General features: G+C 58.1%; 1 protein-coding gene across 1 annotated transcript; it reads left to right on the forward strand.

Moving 5' to 3' along the window:
• Nucleotides 1–470: 470 nt before the first annotated feature.
• Nucleotides 471–13,745, forward strand: Ca5a (carbonic anhydrase 5A). The gene is made up of 7 exons (XM_042702266.1): nucleotides 471–479; nucleotides 757–1,159; nucleotides 8,228–8,346; nucleotides 9,116–9,211; nucleotides 9,340–9,402; nucleotides 12,266–12,421; nucleotides 13,575–13,745. The coding sequence occupies exons 1-7, from the start codon at nucleotides 471–473 to the stop codon at nucleotides 13,743–13,745; spliced, it is 1,017 nt and encodes a 338-aa protein (XP_042558200.1).
• Nucleotides 13,746–19,172: the final 5,427 nt, after the last annotated feature.

Here is a 19,172-nt window from a genome sequence, read left to right on the forward strand (position 1 = left end):
ACAGAATCCTAAAATACCCACATTTCTGAGTCTGGGAGACTTGTGCTTCCACGTTGAACAGGGGCCTCTTAGGGGGTCTGGTGCCTCACCCCTCTACCCCCCAGGTTTGGTCTAAATTAAGGTTGGTACAGCTGTGTTAAATTCTCCCCGTGCGCCTGGCTGCTGTCATCTGGATGTGTGCCGCCCCACGGCGCAGAGCACAGGACGGGGAGGAGCAGCACCGCGTGGCTGGGGGGACAGACAGAGCGACTGAGCCTTCCAGGGCTCCGGGCAGCTCCCCAAGCCTTGTCACCCTTCCGGAGAGGGAACAGGCCTGGGCAGGCAGGGCGGGATGTAAACCCTTCAGAGCCAGCCGCCTCCCAGCACAAACTCAGCCCTCAGCTCCTCCTCACCCTGCAGCACCTCTGCAGGGCCAGGCACCCTGCCCAGCGCCGAGGAGTCCGCAGGCCGGGTCCTAGTGCTCTGTCTCGATGGAGATTGTGAGTAGGTGAAGAGAAGCTCTTCCAGGGCTGGCAGCCCTGGCTGTGACTTCCCCAGGCCTGGGGCTGGACTCACAAGCCTTGCGAGCTAGGGGTCTGTGCTGCAAGAGTCAGAAGCCAGAGCCCTGGCCCCAGGCCCTCGGGGTGGAGACTCACTGTGCTGGGGTTTAGTTGCCTCTCCCCCACACACCCATGGGAGTCTTGCAATGCCTGCTCTCCAGCAGGAGCAGCAACCGTACATACTAACATCACAGCTGTCAAGTCAAGGGCCCAGTAGAAGGAGCACCCATGGTCCAGAACATTCAGTACGGGGCATGCACCAAGGGGAGGCATAGCGCACAGGGATGAAGCAGCAGGGGGGGGGGCAGGGCTCCCCACTGGGCCTACTTCCCCCAAGCCCAGTGCTTCAGGGCCTCTGTCCCGCCCCAGCCACCTCCGGCCAGTGCCTCAGCCCCAGTCTCCCCTGTTCCCAGGGCACCCTTTCTGGACAGGACCAGCCCCTGTGCCTGGAGGCACCCGGCAGTCTCCTGTCAACATCCAGTCGAGAGACGCGTTGTACGACCCACAGCTGGAGCCGCTCAGCATCTCCTACCACCCTGCATCCTGCCGCTATGTCTGGAACACCGGCTACTTCTTCCAGGTGGAGTTCGACGATGCTGCCGCCGCCGCAGGAAGGTCAGGTGAGCAGAGCCGGCCTTTGAGGTCCTCTACTTCACCTCGGCACAGCCCTCCCCAAGCCACCTGCCGGCCGGGAGCAGGTGAGGCACACGCGTGGGCACGGTCACACGGGAAGCCACAAGGATAAAGGCCCTTCCCTCCTCTGCTTCCATCCCAGGGAAGGATGAAGATGAGTTGATAAAAGCTGTGAGTGAGTAAGGCCAGGTGCCAGTGGCTCATACCTGTCATCCTTGCTAGTCAGGAGGCTGAGGTCTGAGGATCCCGGTTCAAAGGCAACCTGGGCAGGAAAGTCCATGAGACTCATCTCCAGCCAATTACCAAAAAGCCTAAGTGTAGCTGTGGCTCAAGTAGTAGAGCGCTAGCCTTGAGCACAAAAGCTTAGGGACTGTGCTCAGGTTGCCAGGATCTGTATGTACACGCGCGCGTGTACACCTGTGCACGTGCGCACACACACACACACACACACTCAGCTGTGAGTGTTGAAATGAGGCCAGTGTCTGGGTCTGGGCAGAGGGACAGCAGTCCTGACTTCAGTGTGTGCGGGCACAGTGCGCTCCAGCAGGAGAGAGGACTCGTGCGGTCACCCTGGGCCGGTGCAGGCCGCTCTGGCACCGCCCGCCGGTCCTCTCTGATCTCATCTTTACCCCACCAGTGAACAATCCCTGTCCACTCAGGTCCTGCAAAGGGCAGGGCGCCACTGGCTGGGGCGCCAGAAGATGCCAGGGGGAACTGAGGGCCCTCTCCTCCGACTTGCTCCACTTTTTCCCGGTGGAGTCTTGCTCAGCTGGAGGTTCCCTAGTAGAGGCCAGGAATCAGCTTAGCCTCTCAGCAGGTGGACCAAGAAAGAGCCCCTTGCTGGCTGATGTGTGTCCCCACAGTGACCACCGGTCTGGGTGGAGCAGTCCCTGGCCAGCTGGAGGCTGAGCTGCCCTGAAGAGAGAGAAGGGAGTAAATGGACTCCACAGGACCACAGGCCGCTGCTCCCAGGGGCGAGGCAGGGGCTGAGAGCCAGCCGGGGTGCTCTCCTGTGGACACCAGCCTTGTCCGTTGCCCTGGGCCCACCCTGGCCCACCCTAGATTGGTGCTTCAAGGCTTTGCGCTGCTTCCAGGCAGCAGGCGCACCGCTGACCTCATCCTCACCCGACGTGGCTCCCCCGTCCCCATCTGGGTCAAAGGGCGCACCCTACCTCGCCACAGACTGAAAGAGTTAGCGAGTGTCTCTCTTGCCATGTGAATTAGTTGGCTAATCCCCGGTGGCTCACGTCCGTGCAGATCAATCTGGTTTTACTTTCTTCTCTGTTTTCCCAGAAAGCCAGTTCCCCTTTTCCATCTGTCCTACTGGCTTTCACGGCTGCTGCGCCCCTCCCGGCTTGGCCACCCTCCACCCCCGGCTCCTGTTGCCCCTTTCCAGGTTTTCTGTTCTCTTCATTCTCTTCCATTGGAAACTGGGAGCAAAAATCAATTGGAAGACACAGCTGGAAGATGGGGAGGGCCGCACAGGGTTTCAGCCAGAAAATAAGACTAAGGAGACTCTCCCAAATGTTTAAGGAAAAAAAAAAACTGGATAAAGGAAAGGAAGTTAAAGAAGAAAAGGAGGAGGAGGAGAGGGCTCATAAGCAAGTCAGGAAGTGAGCAGAGAAGGTAGGTACGTGGCACGGAAACAATTTTGCATAAAATATGATGCTTTGGGGCTCGGCTACACCAGCAGAGGGGTGCCAGACACTATGAGCAAAGTTGGAGCAAGAGGCCGAGGAGGTTTCCACCGGTCAGCACGAGCGTCCCGGGCTTTTCCAGGAGGGGAGAGCGGCAGGGGAGAGGAATAGTTCCAGGAATGTGAGCCACTGGAGGCCGGGGGAAGAAGGACTGGCCTAGGAGGCGGAGCAGGACAGAGGGAGGAAGAGAGGCAGAGGCCAGCGTGTGGAGAGAAGAGGAAACCGCAACGCAGAGCGGCAGTGACACCCACACGGACGGCGCGCGGGGCCTCCTTCACAGACCTGTCCACGGCGGAGGGCTCCACAGGCTGCAGAGCCCGGGACCGCTGTGTGTCCTGGGTGCTCTGCCCGCTGCCAGTGGCATGAAAAGCCGGCTGACCTCTCTGACCCCTTGTGTCCTCTGCCGTCTTCTGGGCCAGTACTGACCGTGCAGGGTGCTGGAGGAATTGAAGAGGGGCCTGCGTGGGGTGACAGGTGCCCTGCTGGAGGGCGTGTGGTGGGCCTGGGACACCTCTCCTGAGGGGCGCAGGCTGCGTGCTCTTTGTGACGTTTTCCCACCACAGGAGCACAGAGAAGCACAGAAACCGCAGCCGGCCAGGCCCAGCTCCGGCTTTCTCTGACTGGGGGAACGTGGCGCATTTGTGGCGCGTGCTGACCTGCAGGAAACTCGGGGCCCAGTGCAGCACAGTGGCTCACGGGCCTCCAAAGGCCGCTCTGAAGGCCAGCAGTGGGCATGGAGGCCTCATTGGTGCCTACTGCCAGGCTTCCAACGTTAACGCCAGCTTGAAGTAGGGCTCACTAGGGCCTCTGAGCCACCTGCAATGGATCAAGAGGCTCTGTGTCAAGAGGCCCAGCACCCCGGCAGCGGAAGGCCATTTCCCCATCAGCCCCTGCGCAGATACAGGAGTTCAATGAACCTTTGTTCCTAGTGGAGGAGGCACGGCCGGCAGACAGGAGTTTAAAGTTTACAGATTGCTGTCAGGGATCTTTGGTGACAGATCAGAGAAACAGTAAGAACAACATAAAATAGGCACCCAAGAAAAATGTGGGGCCCTCACCTGGACAGATGGCCCGGAGACAGGGCAGGCACACAATAGCAGGGCCTGTTTCTCCAGCCTCCAACCTATGTGCCACCGAGGGAGATTGGAGCCTGGAAGGAAGGAGCCTTCCCAGGGCCCCGCCAGGCGATGGGGTGCCAGGGGAGACGATGATGAGGCTCCAGGAGGTGCGGCCACTCTACAGCGGGACTGAGGGCTAGGCACCCTGAGATTCAACGTGGTGGCACTGCCAGGAGCTCAGGAGCTCAGTCCAGAGCCACCCACTCGTCCTCCCCCCCCCCCCCCCCCCCCCCAGTGAGATGGAGGAGCGCAGCCTGGACTCTTCTATCCACAAAGACACACGGGAGCAATCCTGCACCAAATCCTCACTTCGTGAAGAGTGTGTCAGCAGGTGGCTACACCACGGTGTGAGCACCAAAGTGTTTTCCATCCCAACCAAGGTGCTACCAGGTGGTTTTCTCTTCCAGCCAGGACCATCTCTAGAGTTGACCAGAATTCAGCCCTCCCTCTGGCCTCTCAAGCCGGAGTCCCTTTCCAAGCCCCGCCCCTGACAGGTGCAGAGCCTGCGTAGTCAGTCCCCACGCGGGAACGGGGGTACATGTGTCACCAGCCCTCTGGCGAGGGTCCTTTGGGTCTAATTGGGCAGAAATCACCAGTAGCTAAGGAGTAGCTCCTCCAGTGTTGGCAAACCTGGGGCCTTGAGTGTCAAATACTTAGGGGCTGGGCACACAGGAGCCCGCTGCTCCCTGTCCTGAAAGCTAGAACCACAGTGCCAGGCTTTTGAGGCCAGAGAATTATAGCTGTAAGTGCTCAGGTTACAGGCTGGCCACTCGAGTCTCACTGCTAGTGGCCAGGCATTTGTTAGCAGTGTAGTCCTTTATTAGCGGTGATCCATGCCAGCTAGAGTTTGGAATCAGAGCCAGGGGGGTTGAAGAGTCAAATGGGTGATGGCCTTGCATGATCTTGTATCTGTGGTCTTTTGTGTTGTGTCCTAGGGCTTGAACTCAGGGCCTGTGCCCTGTCCCTAAACATTTTTGCTCAAGGATAGCACTCTAGCTCTTAAGCCACAGCTCCGCTTACAGCTTTTTGGTGGCTAACTGAAGATAAGAGTCTCTTGGACTTTCCTGCCCAACCTGGCTTCAATCCACAATCCTCTGATCTCGGCCTCCTGAGTAGCTAGGATTACAGGAATGAGCCACCAGAGCTTGGTGGGTCCTGTCTTGGAGGAATGGCAGATGTGTCAGACAGCAGCGGATCTCCGCGTTGATGGTCACCGTGACTCAGTAGTCAGTCACAGCGGGCAGGTCCAGGGACTGGCTCAGGAAGCACTTGGTAAATATCGCCATGTTTGATTGGTGCCTTGTTCCCATGAAATATGCATCATTATCCTTGAACAGATGTCAGGTCTGAGACTCAGAGAGAGAAATAACCACTCAAGGCCTCTCTGTGTGAAATCAAGGCTTGCGTTCAGGCGCACCCGCCCTTCAAACCAGAGCCACTATGTGATAGGCACACCGTCTCCTGCAGGAAGCAGAGGGTGCTCCATGGCCCCGAGTTCTGGGCTGGGCTCAAGGGGCCCCAACAGCACAGACGCACACCTTGCTGGACTCTAGCTGTGTCTCCTACTTGCCCGGACAGAGTTACAAAGACCTTCTGGGAAGGGAGAACCCTCTGCCCTGCGCTTCACAGCTTGGACACTGGCTACTTCCGGAGCCACCAGGAACCAGCCAGGAACAGGCTAGACTTTCTACGAGGCCACGTTACTGGCAGTTCCTACCAATGGGAACATCTCCAACTTTTCTTACATTAATTTTAAGCCTTAAAACCTCTGTGCCCACCAAAAGCCCGCTCATCCTGGAGCCAGTGTAGGTGTCTGTTCTGTTCCCCGGGACCTGTTTGAACAGCAGGCACAATATTATCTGAGACCAGACAGCCAGCAGGGGCCCGGCCTTGACTGACAGCTGCTGTTTTATCTGGGGGCTCCGGCTCTGACTGATGCAATTACGCAGTTGTATCTCTGCGAGCGCCACTATCTCGGCCGCACCTGCTCAGCAAGGGGGGATGGATGGGAACACCAGGTGATGGATGGTCACGCCACGCATGACAAACCGCGGTTGACAGTCCCAGGGGACCGGCCAGCGGAAGGCCTCCTCACAACTTGGGCCTGCCTCTTTTTTAATTAGAGGAAGTTACCTTATCACTGTATTATGCAAAAAGTCCATTGAAATTGTTTTATCAGTCTATAAATGACCTTAAAGCCGGTCCGTACTACCATAGCTGAAGGGCCGCAGGATCTTGCAGGCCTGGGCAGGGCTTGGCTCTGAGTGACCCAGAGCAGGTGAATTAACTCCTCTGAGCTCCTGCATGGGCCCGGGGCCCAGGTGAGGAGCAGGTTCCTCGAGATGGGAAGTTCTGCATCCAGTAGCAGGTGAATGCTAGCTTGTCAGTCACTCCTGACATGCGCAGAGAGTTCTCCCTCACAGATAAAGATGTGCACTGCCGGTGGACAGGAGGCGGTATGCCCACGGTGTGGAGACACGGCTGATGGCTAGGTCCTCCGTGAGCTACTGCATCCCATACAGACTGCCCATGGCAAGCTAATGTCTTACTTTCCTTGGCTGACTCCCTATGATCTTGTGTTGTTTTGAGAACTTCACTTACAGCAACCCTATCCCAGGAGAGCTCTCCCTGCTTGACAGGTAGAGAAACCAAGCCTGTCTCTAGACCCAGTCCTGGACACCACACTGTACTGCCTGTGGAGACAGCCACAATACATGACTTTCCACAAAATGTTGTTTTTTGGTTTTGGGTTTTTTTTCAGTCATGGAGCTTGAACCCTGGGCCTAGGTGCTGTCCCTGAGCTCAAGGCGAGCGCTCTACCCCTTGAGCCACAGGCCACTTCTGGTTTTCTGGTGGTTAATTGGATCTGAGGGTCTCACAGACTTTCCTGCCCTGTCTGGCTTCAAACTGTGATCCTCAGATCTCAGTAGCCTGGATGACAGGCGTGAGCCGCCGGCACCTGGCTCAAAATGTAGCTTTGAATAACACACCTGCCGCTTTGCTGGCTGCTGACAGCTCTCACTGTGCGACATCACAGTAGCGTCTTCCATTCCAACTTGACAGGGCTCTTGATGGCCATGGCGGAGCCGGGCTCTGCCATCCAGGCTCCTGGGCAGTGTGTCTCAGGGACTTGGGAATGAGGAAGCTGTGCTTGGACTGAGAATGTGGCTCAGTGGTAGAGTGCTCGCCTGACATGCATGAAGCCTGGTTCGATTCCTCAGTACCACATACACAGAAAAAGCCAAAAGTGGCACTGTGGCTCAAGTGGTAGAGTGCTAGCCTGGAGCAAAAGAAGCTCAGGGACAGTGCCCAGGCCCTGAGTTCAAGCCCCAGGGCTGGCCACAAAAGAAACAGGCAGTGCTTGGCTGGAGCCCTCTGTGCTCCTCCAGCGGAAAGGGGGCTCTGAGCCCTGGCCTGTGTCCACAGACTCACCCTGGAGCTACCCCGGTCCAGTCTGGGTGGCACATGCCCCTCCAGCACCTTCCTGGGCCAGAGGACAGAGGCCCTGCCTGTTCACACAGCCACCCGGAAAGCCCAGCAACACGTCTCTCCCTTGTTTCTGTTTGCATATTCAGCAGCCTTTTGGGGTTTTGTGAGCCCTCTTGGTGTCCCGGGTGTCCGCTACAAAACAAGCAAGTCCTTGTTCATGGCCAGATGCCCTGGTTGGTGTGAGCTGCGGAGGAGTGCTCTGGGGGGGGGGGGGGGGGGGTCGTGGGAAGGCATGCCGCCCTCCATTTCTGCCTCCTGCCAAGAAGAGGGGGGGTAGCAAAGGGCAAAGGTGGCGGGCACGGCACGTCTCAGAACCTGGCCGTGTGGACACCGAGCTGTTACACACGGCATGCAGGCGTGAGGTATAGGACATGCCCTAGATAACCCTGGAAACCCTCTTAGGATTCTCACAGTCTCAGAAGTGCCGGGAGTGGGGTCCTTACCGCCACCTAGCGGCAGCAGGGGTCAGCTCCTGCCTCTATCCCAGCAGTTCCGGGGACCCCCCCCCCACACACACAGGGTCCGGCAGTGTACCCCACATGGTACACTGAGCTAGGCCCGGCAGGGGAGGTGACCAGGACAGACGAGACCCCGCCTTTCCCACAGCCGCCTTATGACTGGGCGCTTCAGAGTGCACCCTCCCTTGGCAGTGATACTGCGCAGCCACACCGCACACAGTGGACAGTGTAGCCAGCTCAGCCCCTCTCCCCCCACCACCACACAAGCGACTGGTCTCCCTGCCCCTCCGCAGGCATCAGCGGGGGACCCTTGGAAAACCACTACAGACTCAAGCAGTTCCACTTCCACTGGGGAGCCGGGAACGAGCGCGGCTCGGAGCACGCGGTGGACGACCACGTGTTCCCGGCAGAGGTTTGCAGACGCCGGGGCGCCGGTGCCCCCCACCCCCCCGCCAGGGTGCCCGGCCCAAAGCCACCGCACAGCACCACCAGACCACTTGCGCACACTGTCCAAAGGGGGCTCTAGAGCCATCTTGGTCCAGGGGTGGCCCTGGGCCAGTTGACCCTGTCCTACCCCCACCCCCGCCCACCCGTCTCCCGTCCCACACCCTCTGAGGTTGCGACGCCACGCTCCAGAGGCCCCTCTTGGGGCCCTGCAGGCCCCGCACCACGTGCGCAGTCGCTCGGGGAGAGTTAAGGCAGAAGGCCCCTTCTACATGAAGCCCCCACGTCTTTACCAAACCACAGCCCAACCGGGGCCTGCGCGCCTGGGAGCCCAGTCCTGCCTGTGGCTTTCTCCTACCCACTCCTCGGAGAGCCGGGAGGAGTGACAGGCCCACACTGGCCGAGGCCAAGGCCAGGTCCAGACTGAGGAAGGGACCCGGTATTAGGAATCACTGTCACTAAACACCTGCCCGTCGCTGAGAACCCTGTGTTCCCTCTGGCAGTCCAGAGTGGTATGACTACCACCCCATGGAACTGCCTGCTGCGGCTCAAGGACCCAGAGCAGTCTTCTTCCTCTCCCGCCTGGACGGCAGAGCTGGTACTGGTGGGGTCCGAGGCCCGTGCCCCTGGAGCACCGCTGCAGGGGCACCTGGGGGCCACGCCGCCACGCTTGGCTCATTGAAATTCCCAGACAGAAATCAGAGTGATAGACGTCCATTCTCTGTACTGTGTTTCAGCTGCATTTAGTTCACTGGAACTGTGTGAAATATGCACATTACAAGGAGGCTGTGGCGGGGGAGAATGGCCTGGCTGTGATCGGTGTGTTTTTAAAGGTAACCGCTTGCTGGGCGTGGCTCTCCTGCAAAGGAACGGTTCTGCGCACCGTCTGCCCAGAGCAAGGTGCACCTTCACCCGGTCCACGGCCTTCCCACGCTAACGCTCCCATGTCTGTGCTGTGCAGCTCGGGGCCCGGCATCAGGCCCTGCAGAAATTGGTGGACATCTTGCCAGAGATAAAACATAAGGTGAGCGACATCTCTAAAACAAGGCCTTGTCTGATGAGCAGAGTTGCTGGGAGCAAAGGCTAACTTGCAAGGACATGCTGTGGTTTAGTAGAATGAACTTTGGAGAAAACATGAAACTCCAGTTCTGGTGACAGAACTCCAAGGGGCCAACTCTGGGAGTGCCCGGACTCCAGGGGTACTGTGAGCTAGGTTTGGGACATGACCTTTCTACCACTTGAGCCACAGGCCACTTCTGGTTTTCTTGTGGTTCATTGGAGATAAGAATCTCTCAGATTTGTCTGCCCAGGCTGGCTTTGAACTTTGATTCTCAGATCTCAGCCTCCTGAGTAGCTGGGATTGCAGGCATAAGCCACAGGCACCCACAGATAACATTTATTTTCAGACAGATTGCTAACATTTGGGAGTTGACCAGTGTACCCCGCACGCCTTTGATGAAGAACTGCATTAAGGTCATCCCTATCCAAGGAGAACATGTTGTCTGGGAAAGCCGCCCTACTGCCCACGGCATGGCCACCACCAGGCTTGGCCTTTCAGCCTTTGATCGCCTTGGGGTCAGCGGGAGGCTCAAAAGGATGGCAAGCGTGACTGTGTGTCTCCCCCCAGGATCAGCCCAGAAGGGCTGTGAAGGAGAACTGGAAGTCCCACAGCCACGGAGTTTATTTATTCACTACCACACAAAAGCGTCCCGCGGTGGGAGGGGTGGCCGTCAGATGTGGGCAGACAATGGTGAGAGCCCCCCAGCGCTTCCTGGCCAGCTCGCGGGCCCTTTGATCTGTGCAACGCGTTCTCTTGATGTTGACCTCCTGGCCGCCCCCCGGGACCGAGAGATCGCCCCCTCTATTCTGTCCTGGGCTCAGGAACACCTCAAGGCCAAGGTGCTCAGTGTCCCTGGGCCGCATCCCCTTCCTCACTGGGCCACAGCCAGAATAAACCTGGGGCCCAGCCGGTCCCCAGCCACCCTGGAGTGAGGCTCACCCGGGTCTGATCCCACTCCTTCCCAGGAAGGCTCTGGAACATCTCCTGCTCCTCCAGCTAACAATTTTCTGAGCAAAGGGGAGCCGTGGCAGGCGGGGAGCGGGGTAAGAAGGGGGAGGAGTAGGAACATAAAAGAAGCATCACTCGGGGTAAGGTCTGGTCCTGACGTTGCTCTCTGGGCCTCCATTTTCCCCGAAGAACAAGTTGGCCTTGGAGGGCTACCCAGGCCAGGACCAGAGGAGACTGGAAGCCCCCAGTCTCCAGTGCCCAGTGAGCCTCCGTCCATCCACCAGCCTAGGACATCAGGACATGCCCACCACAGCATGTGCGTAGGACATCCCCTCGGCCTTCCTGCCCGATCCACGACTCTGACCCACCAGGTCTGAGCTTGTGGCTTTGAGCAAGTGACTCAACCTCCGAGCGCCTCCCGTTCCCCTCTGTGAATCCAGTGCATTAGTGGTAGACATGGGGTCATTCTTCTCAGACAGAACGGGACATAGATGGTCCCCGTCCTCTGGGCCTGGCGCCAGCATGGTACAGGTGGGAGGAGGGCTCACAGACATGCACGTCTGCCCTGCGGCACTGGGCCCCTTGCATGTGATTGATAGAACGCCAGGCCCTGGCCACGGGCGGCACTGGGCCCCTTGCATGTGATAGAACGCCAGGCCCTGGCCACGGGAGAGGCTGCGTGCCTGGTTGGCTCTGAGTCACCGGTGGAAGGCAGCAGGGAAGGACGGTGTCGGGATGGGGTCGAGGTGGGAGCTGGCTCAGGTCAGATGGGTGGGCTGGGCGTCCAGTCCCAGTGCTGGTGCTCCCCCCTGAGGACCTGGCCAGTGATTCTTCAGGAGCTGGTTCACCGCCAACAACCCCCCCCCCCCCCCGCCGTGTGCGGCCGCAGGGAGCGCCTGCCTGGGCCCAGAGCCCCATCCCTCTCCCCACTGTCTCCCCTGCGGCCGGCGGAGGGCTGCCCTGAGTCTGGGCTCTCCCCCGGCACTGGGAGTGAAAGAGTCAATCGGCAGAGCACCCAGGCGCCCCCTCTCCCTGTGGTTACTCCAGCACCGTAGCTCAGGATGGCTGCTTCCCTGTGATGCACAGCGTCCTGGAACCATGTCCCAGGAACTGCCAGGTGCATGCAGTCTCCTTCCATGCCCTGAGCTCCAAGGTCACAAAGCATCATTCTCATGTGCCCACCCAGCACCCACCTGGGCCAAGTGGAGTGCCAAGCCCGGTGGGCACACCTCACAGGGTGAGCCCCCCAGTGCCCACTAGAAGGAAAGCGACCGTATGACCCACAATGCTACACAGGTGTGCTCACCCGAGATCGGAAGCAGCTCCAGCCGGGGCAGTGTCCTCTGTGGTCGCAGCACTATTCATAAGAGCACCCAAGTGCTGAGGGGTGAATACAAATCGCAGGCCTCAGTGGGAGGCCATCAGCCATGGAAAGGAAGGCACAGGGGCGTGGATGGCCCTGTCACCGCCCAGCTCGCGCTTACCATGGCAAAGATGGCCACTGCTACATACACTCTTCTGTCTCAGTAAACCCGGTACCACCTCCACCACCAAGGCAGACAGAGATGGAAGACTTTAGAAGGAAAAATACCAGGTGGGGGTATTGCTCACGTGGTAGAGCACTTGCCTGTGTGAGGCCCCGAGTTCGAGCCCAGCACCACACAGGCAGGTGGGCACACATGTGTGTGCACATGAGGAGGTGGGCTGGTGTCCAGAGGGCTTTTCTTACTTCTGCTTCTCCCTGGGACGGTGGGGGCCACACGCCCGCCCGCCACCAGGAAACACATCTCCGTCCCCGTGAGCCGGAGGCTCTGCCCTCCTCCGTTCCCTTCTCCCCGACTCTGCGCAGCACCCACCGCCCTGCGCTTCTCCCTCACAGGATACCTGGTCAGCCATGGGCCCCTTTGACCCCACGTGCCTGCTGCCCGACTGCCAGGACTACTGGACCTACGCCGGCTCCCTGACCACGCCACCGCTGGCTGAGTCTGTCACCTGGATCATTCAGAAGCAGCCCGTCGAAGTGGCCCCCAGCCAGGTGAGCGAGGCTGCGGGGCTGTGGGGCTGTGGGGTTGCAGTCCTAGGAGGGACCGTCCCAGCAGGACACCACGACGGCACACACAGTTCCCCAGTTCACCATTGGTGCATCTTGAGCGGTCCTGCATCTCCTGGGAGACGCAGTTCTCCTGGGAGAACGCCGCTGGCACAGGGGTCAGGGAGTTGGACCCCTCATTCCCCACCCTTGTGCTGATGTGGAGATGTCAACCGTGGCAGTGGGGGAGACATGCTGGGGAGCCAGCCCAGCATGCACCCTGTGATCGGGGCTCAGGGCCCAGCCTGGCCAGCGCGTCCCAGGCTTGCGGTCAGGCAGTGGGCGGTGGCCCTTGGTTGTGTGGGGATGAGTCGCTGTAAAAGTCCAGAAGGGAGAGCTGAGCACAGCAGCTCGAGCCTGTGATGCTAGCTGCTTGGGAGGCGGAGATTGGAGGATCATGGGTTAAGGCCAGCCAGGGCAAAAAGTTCTCAAGACTCCATCTCATTCTGCGGTTGGGCGGCTGGGTGGCTGGGCGCAGCAGTGCACCGATGTCATCCCAGCTATCGGGGAAGCGTACGCAGGAGGATCACAGCCCAGGGGGACCTGGACAAGATGAGAGGGTCGACCTCAAACAAACCAAGGCCGGTGAGGCTTGGGGACATGGCGTAAGCAGCAGAACATCTGCGTAGCCTGACTTCAGTCCCCATTACTGTCCCCAGAAGGGGGCTCTCTTCCCACCACGACTCGATGGAGCGGCTGGTGAATGTGAGCTGGCTCTTGGCTGGCCTCAGTTTCCCTCCACTCGCATCTCTTTACAGGGCTGCTGGAGTTCAGGGGGCCTTGCTTCCTCCAAAGCAAATGGTCTAAAGACCTGAAAACAGCCAAGCACCGGTGGCTCACGCCTGTCATCCCAGCTACTCAGGAGGCTGAGTTCTGAGGATCGCAGTTCGAAGCCAGCCCGGGCAGGAAAGTCCATGAGACTCTTATCTCCAACCACAAGAAAACCAGAGGTGGGGCTTGGCTCAAGTGGTAGTCCCTTCTGCCCCTCAGAGCCACTGTCACCGTGGGAGGGGAGGGGACAGGGCCTTGGGAGCTGACTTCGGTCCTGGGAGCTGGGTGACCCCGCGCTACCCAGCACCCTGGCTGTTCTCTGTTGTAGCTGTCAGCATTCCGAAAGCTCCTGTTCTCTGCCCAAGGCGAGGAAGAGGAGATGATGGCCAACAACTACCGCCCACTGCAGCCCCTGCTGGACCGGAAGGTCCGTGCGTCCTTCCGGACCCTTGAAGGTGCTGAGGCCGCCAGCTCCGCCCAGGCTGGGAGAACTGACTGAAAGGGAAGCACACTTCCCAGGGGATTCACACAGGACCCATGGATTAAACCGCAAACGCGAATCACCGTGTCGGTCTGTGTCTCGGGCGACCCACGGCAGCTGCAAGGGGACTCTGGGGCATCAAAGCCACCTCGCCCCAGGCCATCCGCTCGGCCTCTGTCCACGCCATTCTCCCCTTCTCCACACAGGGTGTCTTCTGTCTGTCCCCTCCCAGCCCACTCTGGAGTTCCTGGTGACACAGAGACAGGCCAGCACCTGCTCTAGTTCCAGATCCCTTGCGTGCAGCGTCCTGTGTGCCCCGGTTCTCTGCCCTCAGAGGCTCGAGACCCTTGTTCGTTTCCCCAAACCATCCCAGCCCCCTGGTTGACAGCACCGGAGCCCAGCTCCGTTCCTCACCTCTGTCACCTCTTCTGTGACTCACCATCCAACACAGCATGCTCAGTCCCACCTGGCCTCCTAGAATGTCAGCTCCGAGGGACAGAGCCAGTCCACCCCAGGATGGCCTAGGCTGTGTCCACACCAGCAGCAGCAGAGCCTGACACACAGCAGGACCCCAGAAGACATTATGACGTGAAGGAGTCAGGGCGGCCTTGCCCTGAGAGTTCTCTCTCCATCGAAGGGCTGGGTCCTCCTAAAAGACACAGTGGCGTCATGAAGCAAAGGGAAACGGGGCTTAGGCACCATCTGTGCTCTGGGTCGAGTCTGCCTGAGGCTCTACCCAGGCAGTCACAGAAGCCAATAGAACCCTTTCACCTCAGACAGTCTGGGTTTCTTTTCTTTTATTACTTACTTGGGGCAAAAATATTCCAATCAAGCTGGGTACCAGCTTGGTTTTTCAGAAGGCTGAGATCTGAGGGCTGAGCGTGGGCAAGAAAACCTGTGAGACTCTTATCTCCAGTTAACCAGTGGAAAGACAGACGTGGAGGTTTGGCTCAAGTAGGAGAACTTTGACCTTAAGCAAAAAAAAAAAAAAAAAGCTAAGGAACAGCGCGAAGCCCCTAAATTCAAGCCCCAGTCCTGGCATACACACACACACACACACACACACACACACACACACACACACACACAATCAATACTTTCATAGGATGAAAATATTTTCCCTCTCGGTAAAGACAAAGTTCTATAAGCAACCTGATTGTGTTATCTTGGAACATTTCCTTATTGTCAGATAAACAATGAGAAACAGCATAGAAAAATAAGCAAACACACTTGTGTCTCTCAAGGTACCGTGATGAACTGCATTTTTGTGGGAGATAAAGAATAAACACCACTCTGATCCACAAATAGCCTCTAAAATCAAAGCGGGCGGCGAGTTTGCTTTGGCAGGGCCTCGCTTCTCTCCCGTCCCGGAACTGCACGGCGCAGCTGTGGTGTCTGAACTGGCAGAGGCTCCACGCGCTCTTTTCTTCTTCTTTTCTTTCCTGTCAAGTCACTTCACTAGCTTTCTATGGCGGTTGGTTGTATCTGTGGAAATACTTCCCTAAACTACCAAGTCTTTATTTAATTCTTAAAAATTGCATGCGGTGTAATAATGATAAGGTCCCGTAGCAAAAATCTAAAGCGTTTGAGACACAGAGAAAAAAATACAGAAAATGATGATGTTGTTGAGGGTGGTCTGCATGTTCATGTTCATCCTCACAAACGTGTGTGCCGATCACATGGCTCTTCCACCCTCTGGACCAAGGATTTGCCCTCTCCAAGGCCACGTGGCAGGCCCTGCGCCAGGCTCTGCCGGGCTGCACTCTGCCGCAGAGGACCCCCCACAGTGGGGTCTGCGGGCTGCACTCCGCCGCAGAGGTCCACCCTGTGGTGGGGTCTGCGGACTGTGATCCCAGGGGCACCTGAAGGCATCTCAAACCCTGCAGGAGGAACAGAAGCTCATCAGCAGAGGTTACACCGTCCACCAGCAGAGCCGACGGTCTTTCTTTACACACAGGGGCAATTATTTTGAGATAGCTTGAGAACAATTCCCAGATTGTGTTTTCAAAACAGAAGTCTTCCTGAAGCCCTCCAAATAGGATCCTTTAGATCAGAAATTAAAACCGCAGCCTGCCAAGCATGGCCTGGCTCCTGGCTGCTTCCCCTCACCCACCTCTGCTACCTGCCTCCGGCCCCAGCACGTGACCTCTCGGGACTGGGAGGGAGAACAGGGGCTCTCGCAAGGCTCTGCAGCGGGCATGGATGGGAAACCAGCCACAGACGATGGCCAGGCTCCGGAGCGGCGGGCTGTGCTGCGCTGTGGAGGGAGATGGGGCTGGGGTTAGATCCTGGAACCTGAGGCCGGGATGAAGCAGTGTGGAAGCACATGACCCCCCTCTGTGGGCCGTCCACTCCCACAGGGACTTGAGACTGAGAAAGACAGACCAGGTGCCAGCCAGGGAGGCTGCACACCTCTGTGGACTGACACACCCACTGGGGCGGGAAGAGCAGGTGGAGGTGGGGACTCTTTGTTCATCTCTTCATTGATTTGGGGATGTCCCCTGGGCTCTGTGCCTCCTGAATCATGTTCTCATTTGTCCATTATTCCGAAAAACAAGACCTGTTCCCCCTGAGACCTGAGATAGTCCCAGGATGTGGACCAGGCCTGGACACATGGCTACAAGACCACAAAGAAGCCCAAGGAAGAGTTGTTGGTTTCAGCCCTCAAAGCAACAGTGCATGCACATGTGTGTGTGCACGCACGTTCACACACACACACACAGAATAAACAAAAGAAAGAGGCCCCACGCGGGCCTGAATGGGAGGGCGGGCTTCCATGGTGAAGGAAGTCCACCTCACTTTTGTCCTGGAGAATTTCTGGTCCAACTTTTGAAGTTCAAGGCTTTCATGTTATTTCTCGTTTGGTAAGAATACAAATGCGTGAGAACCGCTGCTCATTCCCGGCACACGCGGTGGCTGCCTCCCCTCCCCTCCCCTCCCCCTCCTGTGAATGCCCAGCACACTCACAATAACAGGCAGGAACCAAGTTCTACACACGCCCACCCCCCCCCAGCACCTGTCGGCCCTCTCAAGCAAACACTCTCCGTCCACCCAAGTATTGATTGTATTGCGTAGCCTGGCGTTAGACATCCTGCTAACATGCTTCCATGTAGAAGGTGTTAAACTGGACCAACGCCAGACTCAGGGAGGCCCTGCAGGTCTTGCTCATCTTAGTCATGGTGCTATGGCTTTAGTGGGTCCTGGTGACCAAACCCCAAGTGATGGCCTCTTCCACATCTCCTCCTTCTGCTTGGCTTCCTGTGCCACAGTCTGGCCGGTGTCCCTTGCCATCTGGCTTAGCCTTTCCCCTTCCTCCTGGCCAGCATCTCCTCCTTCCCAAATCCACCTCCTCTGAGTGGGGAAAGATTTCTTGGTTTGCTTGTTGTTTGACGTTGGTTCTTGAGACACAGCATGGACCCTCTATGTTGTTTCCTTCCTGCACCCCGGTCAGCGCTGCCCTGGCTCTCCTGCCGTTGCTTGATCCCCACAGCCATCTGCACACATCGCTGCTGCCCACCCTTGCCCCTCCTCCACCTCCAGAGTCCTCGTCCTGAGCTGGGAACACGGGGCAGGGGAGCAGCGCGCTTTCCCAGGCCCTCTCAGCAGGCCTTGGGAATGACAGTGGTCGGCCTCAGCACGGCACGTTCCAAAGGAAAGAGTTGAACCCTGAGCTATGAAGTCTCAAAGTGAGCCGGGCGCTGGTGGCTCACACCTGTAATCCTAGCTACTCAGGAGGCTGAGAGCTGAGGGTCACGGTTCAAAGCCAGCCTGGGTAGGAAAGTCTATCAGACTTACAGACTTCCGTTTCTGAACTTAGAAGTTCTTTTTAAGAAATGTGAACCTTGCAGATCCTTTTTACTGGATTCTGGAAATCAGAGAGGGCCACTCTACACACACATGCTCCAATGCAAATAGGAACCAAACAGACATCAAACACCAGTGGGGTGAGCCTCCATTCAGAAGGACATGCAGGTGACATAACCTTTTGTTTTATTTCATAACTATGCAACTTCATTCCAATTCACCACCCAACAGCTGTTTATTGAGCAATCAGGGCACCCGGTAAGAGCAGGGCAGAGGCTGCAGGGACCTTCCTGCCTTGCCCCGCTCCCAGCAGCCTTAGCGTTGCCTGGCCATGTGAGTAAGGCTGTGTCTGGCCTTGTCTCCGCGCGGCCTCCTCTGGGTCACTTCTCAGACTGTCCTCTGAGGCTACTGAGTCACGCTACTCCAGGGTGGCCTCATGCTGACCGCTGACGTCCACCGCTCACTGCAGTGGCCACGCCGAGGTCCTGGAAGGGGTCTTCCACGTGCCGGCGGAGCTGCAGCTCCACCCGCAGCAGCGGGCCAGGTCATGGGGTGCACTCTGCCCGGTGAAGAAACCACCCTCTGGCTCATCTCTCATGGCCTTTGGGGTGACCCCCCCGACCCTTTCATGGAAGAGTCAATGTGTCTGACATTTGGGGACGGTTAACCAAGGCTGGAGATGGGCCTTGATGGGCTCTTGACACCCCAGACTTCAGCTGCAGGAGGGAGGGGACCTCCCCAAGAGGGGTGTGTCCACGGCCACTGGCCACGAAGGGCCCAGTGTGTGCCGGACCCAGTGTGGGGGTGGGGGGCGGGGGCGCAGCCAGACAGGTGCATTTCCAGGGCCACTGATGCGAAGGAACACGAGCCCGGCCGCAGACGGCACAGGCAGGCACACTGCTCACCAAGCCGCAGGAAGCATTGTCCACCAGTGTCCATTCCCCCGCAGTCCTCCGTGCACCAGCCCCAGTCCAGAGGGGCCCAGGCACTCGGTGGGTGACCTCTGGCCCTGGAAGATACACTTCGGTAGTGGCGGGGCGGGGCTGGGGTGGGTCCCCATGCTCCATCGGGCTGAGAGCCAAGGTCAGCGGCATCAGAGCCCACCGCCTCTGTGACCTCTCCCCCACCCCACCATCTGCCTCCCGGATCTGGGACTTGCCCTTCCTGACAGCGGGCAGAAACGTGCTCTTCCAAGTGTGGTCTTGGGTGGTGGACTGTGTTTTGCTCAGCCTGGCTCAACTTCACTTTCCTGAGAGGGACCACAGGCTGTAGGTCAGGGACAAAGCAGAGGACCTCGGATGACCCGCACAGAGGCTGAAATCAAAGGCAAAATGTTTTTTTTTTAACTTATTTTGACTCAAGTAAAACAATGTATCTGTGATGACCTCTAACTTTATGCTTGGGTCTTATCTTCAGCTATGGATACTGTTTCTGCTTCCTACCCACAGGAACTTCAGGAAACTTTAGACCTCCTAGAGTCTTTGCAAGAAAGTCAGGTTACTTCCACCCAGGGGTGAAGTCATGAAGTTTGCCAGGGGCTAGAGGCCATGAGTTGGTGGAGCTTGGCTGGTGGGCACGGTGGACGTGGCCCCAGCAGAACACTGGAATGGAGGCCACACCTGGGCCTGCCCGGGGCTCAGC

Source organism: Dipodomys spectabilis, unplaced genomic scaffold (genome assembly GCF_019054845.1).
Source record: "Dipodomys spectabilis isolate Male_0828 unplaced genomic scaffold, ASM1905484v1 ptg000318l, whole genome shotgun sequence".
Lineage (NCBI taxonomy): Eukaryota > Metazoa > Chordata > Mammalia > Rodentia > Heteromyidae > Dipodomys > Dipodomys spectabilis.